This window comes from Trachymyrmex cornetzi, unplaced genomic scaffold, assembly GCF_001594075.2.
Source record: "Trachymyrmex cornetzi isolate Tcor2-1 unplaced genomic scaffold, Tcor1.1 scaffold719, whole genome shotgun sequence".
In the NCBI taxonomy this organism is placed as follows: Eukaryota; Metazoa; Arthropoda; class Insecta; order Hymenoptera; family Formicidae; genus Trachymyrmex; species Trachymyrmex cornetzi.
In genome coordinates, this window is record NW_017300047.1 from 681,566 (window position 1) to 699,254 (window position 17,689).

Consider the following 17,689-nt stretch of genomic DNA (forward strand, 5'->3'; position numbering starts at 1 on the left):
GCTGTTATTGGTGTATTCTTTTAGATCGTCTAACCAGATTTTAGATCTAGAAGAATACATCGATAGTAGCGAGCGCTCACTCAACTGTTGAGAGTCCACTTAGCGCTTCAAACGCTACAGAGCATTTGTAGCACTGACATGACTGGTTCATTTGATGCTTCGGAACGTTCCCAGCAACTCTGATTACGTCATCAATACGTCATTGTTTTTGTTCCCACTTCGCTCCAACTGCGTCACCTCGAAACTTCGGGAGGTGGGTTGGCTGGAGCGTTCACGTAGCAATTGTAGCATTCGAAATAGTAATGGACCAATCGGAGCGTAGCGTTTGGAGCGTAACGTTCAGAGCATTTGGAAGAAGCAAGTGGACCGCAGCCATTATAGTGTTCTAGTAAGACATCTTTGGCTGCATTCAGCAGACTCAGGCTGCGGTCCACTTGCTTCTTCCAAATGCTCTGAACGTTACGCTCCAAACGCTACGCTCCGATTGGTCCATTACTATTTCGAATGCTACAATTGCTACGTGAACTCTCCAGTCAACCCACCTCCCTACGTGAGGCAGTTGGAGTGGGAGCAAAAACGATGACGTATTGATGACGTAATCAGAGTTGCTGGGAGCGTTCCGAAATATTAAATGGATCGGTTATGTCAGTGCTACAAATGCTCTGTAGCGTTTGAAGCGCTAAGTGGACCGCAGCCAATATAGGTATTCGCATCCGCCATTTTTAGTCCCTTCTCCACTCTTTGTTCTCTCTTCAGTCTTCTTTGTTTAGCGGCGGAGAGAAGAGAGAGAGAGCAAAGGATTGAGGAAAAGAATAAGAGAGTGAGAAAAGGATTAAGAATGGCGGATGCGAATACTCATATTATAGTGCCTTAGGGCCGGTTGTTCCACCTTTTGATAAATTTTACCTGTTGGGTGAGTAGCAAGATTACCCAATCACATGCGCAGATTACCAGATTTACCTTACAGGTAAAATTTACCAAAAAGTGGAACAACCGGCTCTTAGTCTTTCAATAAGGGACCCAAGACAGTCCAGAACTGATTCGGTTCTCCATGAAATATGATGTTAAATATAAAAATTTAAGTCAGCCCAACCTCAGATTTAAGGGATGAAACAATCCCTCAAAGTTAACGCTTATATTTGATTTCTATCGATTATCAGTGAAACGATGTACAGAAAAATATTTTTAAATAAACTTCTATGCAAAACATATCCAAAAACGCAACAGAAAGATAAAAAAAATGTTAATTAATGTTTAAACTGCGATTATTTATTACAGAAAGATGTACAAGCAATTCTAATATTTTAAACTTTAGATTTTGAATGAATATAATAATTACGAGAAAATCCTTGATAAAATTTGAAATTATCCTATACAAACTATGTATTCTCAATTTAAAAATTCAAATATAGTTTAATTTGATAAAAACAGGTAGACTCGCAAAAGCCTCTTTGATTTTTTGTCGGACAAACAGTCTGACAAGCCAATGTGGATGTTTGTGCACATGGAGGTATCAGATGGTAAAACGTCCACATTTGCATCCACTCTCTCAAAAGGCTTTTTTCTCGGCTAACTCGGTTTTTCTCTAGCTATAAATGAGAATCGAACGAGAGGAACATCTCGCGGCGCCGAGAGATCGAAAAGTTGCCGGCGACGTCGGACAGACGCGAAAGCTCGATATATCTCGAAATTCGAAATTTTGCGAATGCCGCAAGTTCCCCATCACTGGCTTCCATTTTGAAGAACTCCGGCGACTCCGGTTCGCGAACGAAAGCCTATTGTCACTCGCATCTCGCGTTATTTCGCTCGGTGTGTATCTCGGCGTTGGTGGGTGCCGGTAATTCCTCGGACGAAACCGCAGGACAGAGATAATCGCGATAACGGTGAGGTGGAGTAGCGCTTAAGAACGGACAAGATGCAGGGAACTATAATTGAAAACCTGAGCGGCAAGAAGCTCTCGGTGTTGGTGATACTTCTGATAATCGCGCAAATAGTCTGCTTCCTGATAGGCGGTTTGATCGGTGAGTGGAGCGTCACGCACGTGTATTTGCATTCCTAGACACGCTAACATCATCATCATTTATGTAACAATAAATTTACAATAAGATATGATATTGTAAATATATTGTGTCTCATTTTCTTTTTATTTTCTTTTTATTACATAGTACAGCTATTTTTATATATAAAAAGTTAATAATGTTTTAAATAATTATGGAACTATGTTTGTTTGAAATATATTGAATTCTTTTTATATTTTCACTCTCATCGCATTGTCTAAGAATAGATGACTTTTTTATTATATCGACACACAATCATAAGATATTTATTTTCATTTAATTTAGTTGCTACTAAATTAAATATATATAATTTATGACTGTACATCACACAATTTCAATTCGTATTAATGATTTTTGTGTACATTTCTTATAATAGTAGATTATTTTTTTATTTTTATTCCTTGCTTCTTAGTTTATATTTCTCTTATTAGATTGTATTTGATTACTTATTCCTATTACATTTTTACATTATATTTGTACTTCTTAACAGAAACAATTATTTTTGTCTATAATCTACATACATAAACCAGAGGAATACATGGTTACCGATTACAACATTCTTATAATATTTACTTCATACTGAGCGAGATCGATAATATTAATACTGCGATTGAGAGCGAATTATAATTTTTATATATATAGCTTATCTTTGCAATAATTCCACTGTTATTTTTGTTAACATTGATAATGATCCAACAGGGATCGAAATGTTTGTTTTTGTTTTGTTGTTTATTGCCGGCAAGTCAAAGTTTTATATTTTAACTAAATGACATGTTTATTTATTAACGGTTTCAAATTTTAATTTATAACGGTTAATCTTAAGGTCTTTATTCCTTTTTTTCGGTTTTTTGAATTCTTTTTATTTCCTATTTAACATTTTTTTAAACACATGTTAAGTCTACTTTGGACAATTAAATTTTAGGCTTGTGTGTGCGTGCTTTAAACAACTTATAATTTTTATCAAAATTTAGAATAGAAAAATTCTATTTTATTGTATGCTGCTCAAAATAAAATATTTAAAGACTCAGAATTACGCAAATAAAGAGATATATATTAAAATATATACGTATAAGATATATAATCCATATAAAATATTTGAAATTAATTTTAGGATTGTATATTTGGTTGAGAAATTATACCATATTACAATAATATTGTGTCAAATTCTTTTTTATTTTTTCTATTCACATTTTTTTAAACATAGTTGAGTTCATATAGACGATTAGATTTTTAAACGATCTATAATTTTCGTCAAAATTTAGAATACAATTTTATTCGTAATTTTATACACTATATATATAATAAAATAAAACGTTTGAAGACTTAGGATTATGTACGTATATAAAGATGTATATCAAATATATATACAAGATTCGTATAAAATATTTTAAATTTGTTTTTGGGATTGTATATTTAAACTTGTTCATATTGAATCCTTTTTTATTTCTTATTCCCATTTGTAGTATGTTTTGTTCATTTTAGATGTTTAGATTTTAGACGAAAGAGAGAGAGAGAGAGAGAGAGAAGAGAGATTTATAATTCTTTTTAAAATTTAAAATATAATTCTATTAGTAATTTTATTTACGGAAAATACGATTTTGTGCAGAAGTATTTAAAAATTTAGCTGTACGCGTCATCAGATACAGATCTAAAAATAAATTTTGTTGGATTATTAATATAATTATGTAGAACGTTCAAACTTTTTTACTGGAATTTTTCAAAATTTTTTGCAGCATTGTGCTTGAATTTTCTACATAATTATTTTAATAATTCAACAAAATTCATTTTTTAGATCTGTATTTAGCTAAATAAATTTTTAGATACTTTAGCAAAATTGTCTTTTTTCTATGTACAAATAGAATTTTGTTGCGTAAAATAAACTAGAGATTTAGGATTATGTAGATATATAAAGATGTATATTTAAATATATGTGCGTATTAGATATATGTATTATATATGAAATTACGAATAGAATTCTAATTCCGAATTTTTGCATGAAATCCTTTAAGATATAAATCCTCTAAGATTCGCATTAGATATATAATAAATTTTATTGACATAAACCCTGATAGGACAGAATATTTATGATAAATATTTATTATTATTTATTATCTGAAATGTTATATAAATATTTTAGACATATTTTATATAAAGCTCTATTTGAAATATTATTAAAATATAGACTAAATATTTTATCTATGTAATATCTATGATAAACATAAATAAATATTTATAATAACTATTTCTTACTTGGATTCTAATGTCTTATTAAGTACTTTTATAACATTTTCTACAACATTTACAATAAATATTTCATAATATTTACAATAAATGTTTATGATATGTGCAATCCAAGATCATAAAAATATTTAAAAAATATTTCAAATAAGTCTTATAAATATTTATAAATATTGTGTGGGGGAAATGTACACTATCTTATAGATGAATATAAAATATGTAATGATATACGTTTTTTAGCATCTATACTTATTACTTTCATTAATATAAAATGTAATACTATCTTTTAGATAAACTGTAGATAAATATGAAGATAAAATGATATACGTTTTTTGTGTTTAGCACCTACACCTGCCAGCAGTCAGAACATTCTTGGTACGCCGTGCAAAGTCGTTAGTGTTAATGGGTCTTATGACGAAAATACGTGGTTTTACTCGAGAGGAGAAGGGTCCTGTACTTCTGTTGATATGCATCACTTCACTTTGGACACTCAACAGGCTTATCAAGTTGTGTATACATTCCAGGTATAATTCACAAAATTATTTACTTATAATTGATAATTATATAAAAAGAATTTTTGAATTAAAAATCATATACATTTTTCGTAGATGCCTGTACCTCGGAACAGCATGCAACTTGATTACTCGAGATGGCAGCAAAATTTAATAGGCGTTTTACAAGTGGATATATCATATACCAGCCAGATTGAAATCGGTAATGTATTTGCTACTGTTAAAACTTTTATAATTCTGACAAGTCTTTCTCTACAGCTCCTAGGACGAAAATAACATTGGATGCACGGCTAGCTTATCGAAATAAGGGAGATCCAGATAATGCATGGAAACCATACGCTGCTTCTGTTGTGGAGAGAATTTTGGACTGTAGCATAGACAAGGTAGGTACATTTACTTGTGCAGAATTATTATAGTGAATACTTTTTGCATGTAGTTATAGCTATATAGATTTTTAATTTATAAATGTATAATTTATTTCAGCCACTGGAGCACTATAATTACAATTGTAGCGTTATGCCATTGTTTGAATTGGGATCTCTGTATCATGATTATTACTTGTTAAATATTCGTCTTCCTTCTGACTTTGATAAAAACCAAGGATTGGGACACGTTGTTGATTTATGGCTTACCGTAAGTATCAGAATGTAAAATTCTGATTATAACGTTATGAATGAAATTTTAATTTTGATAAAGATTATTTAACCCGATATATTATTTGTTGTTAATCTAGGCTATTAATCAAAATGGTGGGTTCACAAAGGTGTGGGTGAGTCTAAAGACCATTTATTTCCCAATAGTACTTGGTGTTTTGGCTTGGTATTGGAGAAGAGTGTACATGCTATCCAGATCGCCTGCCCTCTTGGAGTACATGCTGTTAGCTTTGGGTTCTGCCTTAACATTTTTAAATCGTATGTGTTAATTGCTCTATAATATATTGATTTATAATTTCTCAAACTTCTTGTTTACACAGTATTTATAAAATATTATTATATCATTTTTAGTACCACTGGAATATTTGACACTTGCTTATGACATGCCATTTATGCTTCTACTGGGTGATATTCGACAAGGAGTATTCTATGCAACATTGTTATCATTTTGGCTTGTATTTGCCGGCGAACATTTAATGGTAAGAATACTGAGTTTTTATTATTCAAAATTATTACAACCATTATATTAACATTAACTTGTACTTTTCTTATTCTATGCACACATCTTGGGTTCCATTAGATTCAGGTAAGAGTTTTTTTTAATGTACAAATTTTTGTTTTTTAATGCCGCAAAATATTTAATTTAATTATTTATATTTTAGGAGGGCGAACAAACTAATTCATTAAAATGTTACTGGCGGCATCTTTCTGCAGTAGGTACCGGTTGTCTCTCACTATTTGTATTCGATATGTGCGAGCGTGGGGTACAATTGAGAAATCCCTTCTATTCCATCTGGGTCACTGATCTTGGCACAAAATTGGCAGTATCCTTTTAAAACTATTTGTATCTTCAGTTTAAAAAGTTCTTTCAAGAAAAGAATATAAAATAATTCCTTAAATTTCCTTAATCAAATTATAGCTATCTTTCATTATTCTGGCTGGCATATCGGCTGGAATATATCTATTGTTTTTGTCTTATATGATATGGAAAGTATTCATGAACATCAGCGCGAAGAGAGCCGTTTTACCTAGCATGAGTTCAGCGCGACGCCTGCATTATGAGGGTATCATATATCGTTTCAAATTTTTAATGATTGCCACGCTGTTATGCGCGTCATTAACTGTCATTGGTTTTATACTTGGACAGGTAAGAAGTCGATACGTTTTAATTATATACAATTAATTTTATTTAACGTTGTTTTTAAAATGCGTTAAATGATATATGATGTTTCTGGGATAGGTTGCAGAAGGTCAATGGAAATGGGACGAAGATTTACAACTGGAAATGACTTCTGCCTTTTTCACCGGAGTATATGGAATGTGGAATATTTATATCATTGCATTATTATGTCTGTACGCGCCTTCCCATAAGCAATGGCCAATCGAACCATCTGGTAAATAGAAATATACATATTTATTTTTTCTCTTATTCAGGATGTCCCTAAAATTCGGCATTACCCATCCTGAGCAGGTAGAGCGGACTAAACTAAGTCGAAAAGTTCTCTACCATTTTGCAATTTTCGAAATAATTAATAAGATATTAATTACTAAAAGTCGCTAAATATTGTTCTTCAATAATTTTTTACTCAAATACTATCAACTTTACAGAAAAACTGTAAGAGACAAAAATCTTTTTTTTTTCTCAACTCTAAGAATTTTTCCAGAATTTTGTATCAATTTTATAGTACTGTATTTTCTTATTTTTACCTCCATGAGAAAATACGGTGTCAAAAAATTCTAAAAAAAATTCTAAAAAAATTCTCAGAATTTTATAAGAAAGAAATAAACAATTTTTATCTCTTGCTGTTTTTCTGTAAAACTGATAGTACTTGAGTAAACAATTATTGAAAACTAATATTTAGCAATTTTTAGTAATTAATATCTCGTTAATTATTGTGAAAATTGCAAAATGGTAGAGGACTTTTCGGCTTAGTTTAGTCTGCTCTACCTACTCAGGATGGGTGATGCCGAATTTTAGGGACATCCTGTATATTGTATATTATATTATTTTAAATTTTATAAAATTCTACCGATTTGCATGCAATAAAATAAATTATTTTAATTTTTAGAGAACAGTATTAGTGAAGAAATCGAATTTTCTCCCTTGCCAACTGATCCTAATGAGATGCTATCACTGACTGCATTTGCACGAAAAACAGCAGTAGAGTAAAGTACATATTTCTCTTTGTGTATATTTTGTAAGAAACAGGACAACACGGCAAACTTCACTTAATACTTAATGTACTTAATTTTTAGTACATATAACTTTGTTATATGTAAAACTTGTAAGTAGAACTGTACTTAGATTTTTCACTATTTATTAGAAAATGACTGATAATACTCCTACGATAACATAATTTTTATATGCCAAATTTAATTATTTATTGCTTCCAACGTTTTTTTGTATGTTTTTATATACCTATTTATAGTATCATATTATCTATAATAAGAAAGTATACACACAAGTCATTTCATCTTCATATTCGTTGGTATGTCAAAAGCATAAATTTTGGAACGGATTTAATAGATCTGCTTTTTATACCATTTACAAAAATTTATAGCGTAACACAACATAAATATATAAATATAATAATTAACATCGCATACTCAAAAATGCGATCCAAAAAGTATTAGAACAAAAAACGATAAATGTAATCATGTTATTTTAATATAACATTTCTTTGATATAAAAACATTGTTATACTAATATTTTCTATATATGTGTTTATGTAAATTTAGGAAAATATTGTATAAATGACAATCAAATCAAATTAAATATTTTACATACAAATGAGATGAAATGACTGCTCAGAAATTACCGAGATCTTGAAGATATAAAAAATCCAAGATATTTCTAAAAAAGATATCTGAAAGTTGTCTAAAAAATATCTAAAAAAATTTTATTTAAAATATTTTTGTAGCATTTCTAATCGATATCTTTAGATGAAAAATACAATATTATGACACTTTTCCAATTTTTTTTGCTTTTTATAACTTTATTATAGCATTGATAAGAAAACTGATTTTGACATATTACAAATTATTTGTGAATGGTAACGATTTTATAAAAAAATAGTCTTATTAAAACTTAGTTTCTGGATATTTTATAGTCGCTTTTATTAAATAAATAATTTTTATAAATAATGAAATACTTTACTAAATATTTTACTAAAAGTCATATATTTTTTTGAATTATTGGTTTGCTATATTGGATCAGGCATTAAATTATAAAATTCTGACTTCTGATCGTAAACAGTGATCTAAAAAATGCTTGGCTTCTAAGCAAAGTTTTAAAAAAATTGGTCTCATAAAAATTCGCTACTTACTTAAAATGTTTTGAAATAAGAATCGATTTATATGAATACTAAGGTATTTTTTAAGAGAGATCATTTAGATATCTTTGATATTTCTAATATAAATATCTTAAAGATATTTTAGAAATATCTTAAAGAGATTTTTGATGAGATATTTTTTAAATGTCTTCAAGACCTCGATATCTTCTCGGTAACGTCAGATGTAGTAAACAACAGCTAATTTGTAACTGGATAGAATTTACACAGTATTATATGGATGTATTGTCATACTGCGCATAGAATTCCATAACGCTTCTACTAATGGATAAAGCATATTTTATCTGTTGATGAATCAATGAAATTCTTATATTGAGAAATCAGATTAAAGATTTTTTTTTGCATATTTTTTACATATAAGATTTTTATGATATTTTTCAGTATTATATGCATATAGTAGCGATAGTATTCCTGTATTATTCTAATCATTTTTTATGCGACTTGTCTATTAATGTAAAAATTCTGTAACTATTATACAAACTTACAGTTAATTATTTTTACTTAAATCATTGAAAATTTGAAGGTATTACAGCATTCCATTTCAATCTTATAAATATTAGATGTATTTATGTAAGAGATTTGTTGCAGTTGATCAGCAACATAAAGAAAAGATCTAGATGATGAATTTATACTAAAGAATTCAAGAACATATTTCTCCTATTTACTTGTCATATATTCGGTAAAATGCGAAGAACGTACTTAGTTTTTACATTGTAATTCGAATTATAAAGAAGCCTCGTATGATATCTTACTACATCGTATACATTATATATTACATACATATCATTATTGGGCATTCATCTATCATTTATAACACGACCGTATTTAATCATGATTGATAGTACTAAGAGCTCATATTCATGATTTATCACGGCATGCATCTTGAAAGTAACAATTTCGTACAGAAAGTATGTGCCAACTTACTTAAGTCTGCCATTTGATAGGGTCAGTTTTTTATTATATACATTGTTATATATATAAAGTATTAATGCAAGTCTTTCACTTTAGATACGCTACGGAATATAAGGCGTAATGAACTTTTGCACAAATCTGTTATTCAAAATTAGATCAGGAACTGTTTAATGATATTTTTTAGATAAATGTGGATGTACTTAACGTATAATATCGACATACTTAATGTAGTACTTATTATATAGGCACTGACCATAAAATAGCGTTTTACAAGTAAGGTGCAATAGAGTTTTTCTTCGTATGTCGTCTTCATGCTAGTGGATATTAATCAAATAATGTAACGATATTTAAATTAGACACACACAAGCGGAGCTTACAGAAGATTATTTTTTACCTTTATAAAAATAATTAGTTCACGTTATTAATCGAGTAGCGACTCAATCATTAGTCCAAGATTTTCTAATGGTTTCAGTGATAATCAATACCGTTTCGTCGTTATGTAAAAGAAACGAAGTTATGTATTGTATCGAAAGCAATTGTATTTATAAGTATTTATAATCTCGACGATACTGTACACTGCTTTGCATTCGTAACATTTTTATATAATTTTTATACACTTTTTAAATAAACGAATCTGTTGTAGTCATTTTGCGCGACATGAAAAATTTAATGGAATAAACCTATATTCTATCCTATATTCAAGTACCGAAAGAAACATTGAAAGATACACAGAAAGAAGATTTTATTGAGATATTTAAAAATTTAGCACAGATCTGAAAATAATTGTTGGATTATCAAAATAATTCACATTGACTGAGGATTGCAAATTGAAGATCAGAATTCAGCCAATCAGAATAAAACAGATTAAAATTAAAATTATCTGATTGTCCAATCCTAATCTTTAATTTGCAATATTCAGCGTAGATTCCAATGAGTAGTGAGACACATGCTTAAGCATTTATGCATGAAAAGGATGATTTTGCTGAGATATCTAAAAATTTAGTTACAGATACAGATCTAAAATCAATTTTGTTTGGACGTTAAAATAATTATGGACGATGCTCAAATTTATGGAGGTTGTTAGAATGTCAAAACTGATTTTGTAGCATTGCTCATCAGGCTTGAATAATCACTCTGATGATCTATTTTAATCAAATTTTTATTTACTTCAGCAAAATCATTCTTTCCGTGTGACAATGGTTGCGTTTAGCAGAGAAAGCAGTTTTGCAACTGTTGTAAAATTCTTAAATATGATTGGTTTATACATTTAGATTCAATGAAAGCAAGACAAGTTATATTAATTAAAGAATTTTGCAACTGTTTGTAGATTCTTTAATAGAGATAAAAAATTGAAAGATTAAAAAATAAAAAAATTAAAGAATTTTTTAAATAATTAAAAGATTCTTTAATATGATAGATTCTTGGTTTTTCATTAAATCTTATATAATGAATCATTCATATTAAAGATTTATTATACGTTTTTTAATAAAATGTAAAAATTATGAAAAAATTACAGATTTTTTATATTTTATTCAAAAGTAATACAAAAGTTTGGCGGAGATTTAGAACCTGGACAAAAAATTCTTCCAATAGACATATTTTTTAAAAATAATTAAGATATAATAAGCAATTTTTAATTTAAGCTGTAAAATTGTGTTATTGTATAGACCTTATTAAATTGTTTCATGTGTATATAACATTCGTTTTTATATGAAAGGTACAAATTTTCAATCAATCACTTTTTATAAAGATTATACACCTTATATGTTCTTAAAAAATCATACAATCAACAGTAAAGCTGTTTATTCTGTTGAACACAGTCAATGCTGCAAAAAATTTTAACATTCTAATACCTGCAGTTTAATTGCAGGTGTTAGAATGTTAAAATTCTAACCTGCACCTATTAGATAATTATTTTGATGGTCTAAACAAAAATATTTTCAGATCTGTATCTGATTAATCCTTACTGTACAAAGTTGAGTCACTACGTCATTAGCGACCGAGCGATTTCTGTTTGTACAAGTTTCTTTGAGTCTTTCGGTAATTATAATAATTATACCACATTTTATTATTTTCCAAAATGAAATTTCAATATTTATTCTAGAAAGTTAAAAGTATGTTAAATTTTTAGACATTTTTTGAATCTAAATTTTGAATAGGTGAAAAAAACGGATAGAGATTCTAGTGACCCATGTTTGGACAGATGAGGCACCAAATCATATTTTGTATTGCAAGGGTTAAATTCTCAGATAGCACAATCTTCTAGCAGACTGTCAGTAGATTCGAGCAGAAAATGACGGCAGTCTGCCATCAACTGCGTCCGCATTAGGTTTGTGTTCTGTTAACATCGCCTATCGACATAATGTGAAGGCAAATTGTTGGCAGAAACTGAGAAGATCCTGCCGACATTATCTGACACTAGACTGTCAGCAAAAACGACGCAGATCCTACTCTGACGCGACTTGACAGCAGATTGTCGACAGAAATTGATAATTAATAATTGATTATCGACAGATTGTCCCAGAATCTGCTGGGTTTTAGTCAACAATCTGCTGTCAAATCGTGTCAGAGCAGAATCCACGTCGTTTCTGCTGATAGTCTAGATGATGTCGACTTGGTTTCTGTAGACAATATATAATCAAATTATGCCACAAATCTGCTCTGTTTCTTTCTCCAGTCTGTCATTTACTTCTGCTTGCAGATTCTGTTACGTTTTTTCTAACAGTCTGTCAACATTATTATGTACATCTAATTCTGTAAAAATTCTGTTGTTATTTTGTTGGCATACTGTATAGCAGACATTTAAAAAATCTGCTTTCTACAGACTTGGCTATCTGGGTTCTTATATACTTTAGACAAAACTATTCCTTATTCACTCTACAAATATCGGCATTCATCCTTTAAGCCAAAATTTTTTTCGTGGCTATGAAAAAATTTATATAATTTATACAAAAATTATTTTTAAAATTAAATGAACCAATATCAATATATTGACTTCTTTCACACCGAGCACTTGATGCGCATATTAACTATAGTATAACTTTCTATTAAATTATCTTAATTTCAGCGATGAATTTAAAGAATGATGTAGTAAACTGGTACAATATCCCAGGTAGCAAGCTACATCATTTTAACGTCATTTTGACGTCAGCTTGCTACCAGGGATACATCAAAATGATTAATCAAATACACATATCATCCTATATGTTTACATGTATCTCCGAAATTAAGAGAATTCAATTAAGAAAATTACTAGTTAGTACTCGTATCAAGTACAAAATGTAAACTAGGTATTAATATGTGATTACTTTAAAATCCGGGTTATAGAAGATTAAAATACCCGCCGCACGGCTAGCGATGGAAAATGGCGACGCGTTATATATTTGCTCGGAAATTCGTGGACAGCTTCACTCGAGAAGCTCGAGAGATTTTCGCGAAGAAATGGTGCGCACGCGCCGAGCGCTGCTGTCGTCGCTCGTCGGAGGCAGCAGCGTCGAGCCAGGAGAGTCCAGTGTGCAAGCGACGAGAACGCAATCAGATGGTGGCGAAGATCGTGGATTGACAGGTCGCGGGTTGCACGAGAGAGAGAGAGAGAGAGAGAGCGAGAGCGAGGGAGCGCGCGCGCGAGAGAGAAAGAGAGAGAGAGAGAGAGAAGGAACAGGCGTTTACGTGACGGCGGTTGGCGTTAGGCTCTCTCTCTGGCAGGAGGACGGGGACTGTTTTTTCCGTGTGTACGCGCACGCGAGTCAGGAAAAGAAAAGAGAGAGAGAGAGAGAGAGAAAGAGAGAAAGAGAAAGAAAGAAAGCGACCCGCGAGTGAGAGAAACACGGGCAGTCGACGTGCGCGACGATCTCGTCATCGACGACGTTGACGAAATGATCCTCTAGCCTCCCTGTGGCTTCCTTGGCCTGGTCCGCGCGAGAAGGAGTACTTGGAGTAAGAGGTGACCCTTTAAAAGAGAAGGTGAACGATTCTTCTTGTCTCTGGTAGTACTTGAGATTTTTCTTCTACGGGCAGAGAGCGAGTGAGGGGAGAGAGAAAGAGACGCACGAATCGTTTATGTACACATATACAACGACAGAGAGAGAGAGAGAGAGAGAGAGAGAGAGAGAGAGAGAGAGAGGGAGAGACGCACACGCGACGCTCACAGCGCGCTTCGTGGAGGAGGGAAACGAAGAAAGGAAGAAAAGAAAGACGGACGCAACGCAGCGCAGGCCGCAGCGTTCGGACGAACGCAGTTTTCACCTCGCGGCGGATTGTTCCACATCGCGTTCACCCGCGTCGAATCGAAGTCGATCGTTCGCGAATCTCACCTCGCCTCGCGTTACTCGCCCTTCGACAGGGCAAGCCTCCGAGGAAGGGATCTGTCGATCGACTGGTTGATTGTTTGCGTTTACGAGCGTGCCGTCTTTATTTTTTTCTTATCTCTTCCTTCTCTTCGTCTGTCGCGCAACGTCCATGTGCATCTCTCTCTCTCTCTCTCTCTCTCTCTCTCTCTTTCTCTCTCCCCCTCCCCTTTCATATGCCTGTGCGCTCCCTTCTTTGCTACTGACTCTCTCTCTCTCCCCGTTTCTCTCTTTCTGTCTCTCTCGGTCGTTCAGTGCGCTGAATATAAGCTCAGTTTACATTAACGTTGGAGACAGAAGTGCGCGTCGTCGGAGTGCCGAAGTACGAGGCCGCGAGGAGTTAGCCGATTGTTCCTTCGCTGAAGAAGGATAATTGACGAGGCGTTTGTCCAGAGGGCCCTCCCGGGGGCACGACGGAGTGCCTGTCGGGCTCAGCTGATCCACGCGCAGCGGTAGGAGGCGGCGGAAGGAGAGGTAGTGGTGGAGGACGCTACCAGGAGCGCCGCGGGGCGAGGAAGGGCCCCTGCCGAACTCAGCACCGCCGACGAGCGAGCAGCACCGATAAATATGTCGTCCCCCAGCGCCGGCAAGCGACGCATGGACACGGACGTTATCAAACTGTATCCTTGGAGAGCTGCTTTATGAAAGGCCCCCACTTCCCCCCTTCCTCTATGCTGCGTCCGATAAGTACCTCGTGCGATTCTATAGCTATACCTATGTCGTGTAGTGGCGGCGCACACGTGAGAGCGAGTAGAGCGAGTCGCAAATGCGCCTCTTCTCTGCACGCGCGCGTCTCTCCGTGCGTCTACGCGCGTGTATGTATGTGTCTGCTTGCCTGCCTCTGCCTGCCTGCCTTCATGCGTGTGTTTTATACAGGGTGCTGAAAAGCTACAAGCGAGTAGACCTCTCGCTTGCGGTGAGATCCTTTTGGTCTATCGGACCGACGCAAAAGGTTTGGCATCCTTCCACCGAGTTCTGTTTTATTGAATGATGATAGAAAACTGGAGCTCCCTTTGTCAAGAGGAGATTGAAAACATTTCTCTCCGGATGAGAAAAGGAGCATGCCACACAGTCAGAGATGATTTCCCTCGATTCTGTGTTGATGCTTTGTTTCCGGATTCGTTTCACGAATGTGACGAACCTCTTGCGTTGATCTGATACCGCATGGAAAATCGACGTTTCTTTTTTTGGAGTAATTGTTGTAGTGTTTATCTAGTTTCGTAATTTTCTAATTTTGACACCCAATGTAGGCACGATCGACCGTCACGTTTAAATTCCTTTCGATTAACGTCTAGTTGGTGTAAACAAAAAGATAAGAATTCGTTAGTTGTTTTTGTTTAGACGATAATCTAAAAGTCTTTCAGGAGTCTTATATTTGTGGAAAATTTTTCCCCTGTTTCTTTTTTAAATTACTATTAAACAGATGTTAAGTAAATCTGTATCGGCGGAAAAACTATGAATATTTAAAAATAATGATTTCATTAAAAGGATCGAAATGTTTCCATTAAAGATCGATCGTTTTTTGTAGATTAAAGTTGCATAGAAAATAAAGATTCAACTTAAAATCTATAAAGAATAATGAGATTTCGTTTTAAAAATTCAACGTTTTCGATTATTTTTTATAGACCACTAAAGTTTCATGGAAATTTAAGGATTCGACCAAGGACATCTATAAAGAAAAGCGATTTCATTAAAGATAAAAACGTTTTCCGTTATTTTTTATAGACTACTAAACTTTTATTGAAATTAAAAAAATTCTTGTTCCCCTTCCCGTCCTTTAACTATCAACTCCGAAGTTCGTGCATCTAGTTTTTTTCAGCACTCTGTATCCAACGTTGCAAATGTGTGCGTGCGAATCGCTGGCTCGCTTATCGAGAATAATAATCGCCGTGATAATCGGCATTTATTGCCGGCGATTGCCGGCGAGAACTCGCGAGAGTAGCGAGTTCGACGTTGAGAAAGAAAAACTCGCCCGCCGTTATCGCACGGCGGACATTTAACCCGTCTCGAAATCGTCCGCTTTGTCGACGTTTCGGCCACAGCTGTTTTTAACCAGCTGACTCGTAGGCGCTTGCGCGTATGCGTTCGTTCGTGCGTGGACGAGCGTGAGCGAGCGTGTCGTCTCACTCGCTCGCTCGCTCACGTTCGCTACTCCTTTTGTTTTCCCTCCCTCTCTCTTTCGCGCTCTCTTTCTCTCTGTCCCACCGACTCCCTCCCCATCGTGCTTTCGAAGACACCTCGTTTACACCTGCCTTTGTTATTTATTTGTGAAATAATCACGCGATTCTCGTGCTCCGCCGATACTGAAGCGCCGATATCACGTCTGCCGATTATTTCGTTCGAATTGGAGATCCTACGACGCGATTTAGTTAAATATTTTTTAGGACACAACCATGTACTATTAAATTTACAGGGTGAAATTTAACTATCGTGTTTTAGTATAAATTAATAATATATTTAATAGGAGCAGTGATGATTTAGCGTTTTTCACTCACATAGCTGGTGCGCACTCAGTGCACTTTAAAGCCGTTGTACACAAATTGACGTATAAATGTACGTTTAATAAAAATATAGAAACGAATTAAATCGCTAAATCCTCAATGCATTTTATTGTGCTATTTGATAAAATATACATTGGGTATTTTATTAATTGAGATATCTCACTTTTACATTCGGATTAGTGTACACCAGCTTTAATGTGCACAAGTTCTGCCAGTGAAAAACGCTATTAAATTAGGTTAAATTTGACACTCTAGATTTAACTTAATGATATGATCTCAAAAATATTTAACTTATATAATTTATTGTAATTGTTTTTATGGTAATAATAACTTTCATTATATATATATAGGCAGTTTTGGTTGCCAGCTATATATATTTGTTGATAGAGAATTATTGTTATTATTATTTATTATAGCAGTAACAATTATAATAACATGTAATGTAATTATAGTAACGTGTAATTATACAACTGATAAGAAAAGTTCCTAATTAGTTGTGTATTCACATGTTCTAAGACATTAATAATATAATTACATTAATAATTGCATTAATAATATTAATGTAATTATAGTTACAAATATTTATTAAAATTGTTTCTCTCAATGTAAGGTCTCTAGTTCAAACGAAGCTTTCTTTGTCTCTTTGTTCTTATAACATGCGTGAATAATACTTTCATAACGTTGATTATTACGGTGCAACCGAGGAGAACACAAGAGACTGAGAGTTCGGATACAGGAATCTCAGAACGATGGCTCTTCTATTCTTCGTTTCTCTTTCCTCTTTCATCTTTTATATCTCTACCTATTTCTCTCTATCTCTCTTTACTTTTTCTTGCTTTTACTCCCTTTGTTCCCTGTTCTACAAATAAAGCGCCTCTCTCGAGAAGAGATCTCGGGTCTTCATTCGAAACTCGCCCCGAATTCCGTGGTCCCCTTGTCGAAAAGGAATTCAGAACCACGGAGACAAAGAGAGAAAAAGACGGAAAGAGAGTGGCGGACAGCGAAGAACGTTAATTGAGATGTCACACTTTACATCGTCCATCGTACGCGGCGAATTCGAAGCAAGACGGACGAAGTGACAGAGCGTCTTTAGCACGCGCGTAAAAATAAAGCGGTCGAC

General features: G+C 33.4%; 2 protein-coding genes across 2 annotated transcripts in view; both read left to right on the plus strand.

Annotated features, from left to right (window-relative positions):
* Nucleotides 1-1,753: 1,753 nt before the first annotated feature.
* On the plus strand, nt 1,754-7,678 carry wls (Wnt ligand secretion mediator). The gene is made up of 12 exons (XM_018517683.1): nt 1,754-2,021; nt 4,638-4,819; nt 4,904-5,009; nt 5,066-5,190; nt 5,291-5,440; nt 5,541-5,718; nt 5,812-5,939; nt 6,041-6,046; nt 6,123-6,284; nt 6,380-6,607; nt 6,701-6,854; nt 7,530-7,678. Exons 1-12 carry the CDS (start codon nt 1,916-1,918, stop codon nt 7,628-7,630), a joined length of 1,626 nt encoding a protein of 541 aa, XP_018373185.1. The 5' UTR covers nt 1,754-1,915; the 3' UTR covers nt 7,631-7,678.
* A 5,915-nt stretch (nt 7,679-13,593) lies between these two features.
* UbcE2H (ubiquitin conjugating enzyme E2H) overlaps nt 13,594-17,689 on the plus strand; it is a 63,518-nt gene continuing 59,422 nt past the window's right edge. Inside the window, exons 1-2 of the mRNA XM_018517704.1 lie at nt 13,594-13,685; nt 14,324-14,688. Coding sequence (XP_018373206.1) covers nt 14,636-14,688 — 53 coding nt within the window. The 5' untranslated portion in view covers nt 13,594-13,685; nt 14,324-14,635. The remainder of the gene's footprint in view (nt 13,686-14,323; nt 14,689-17,689) is intronic.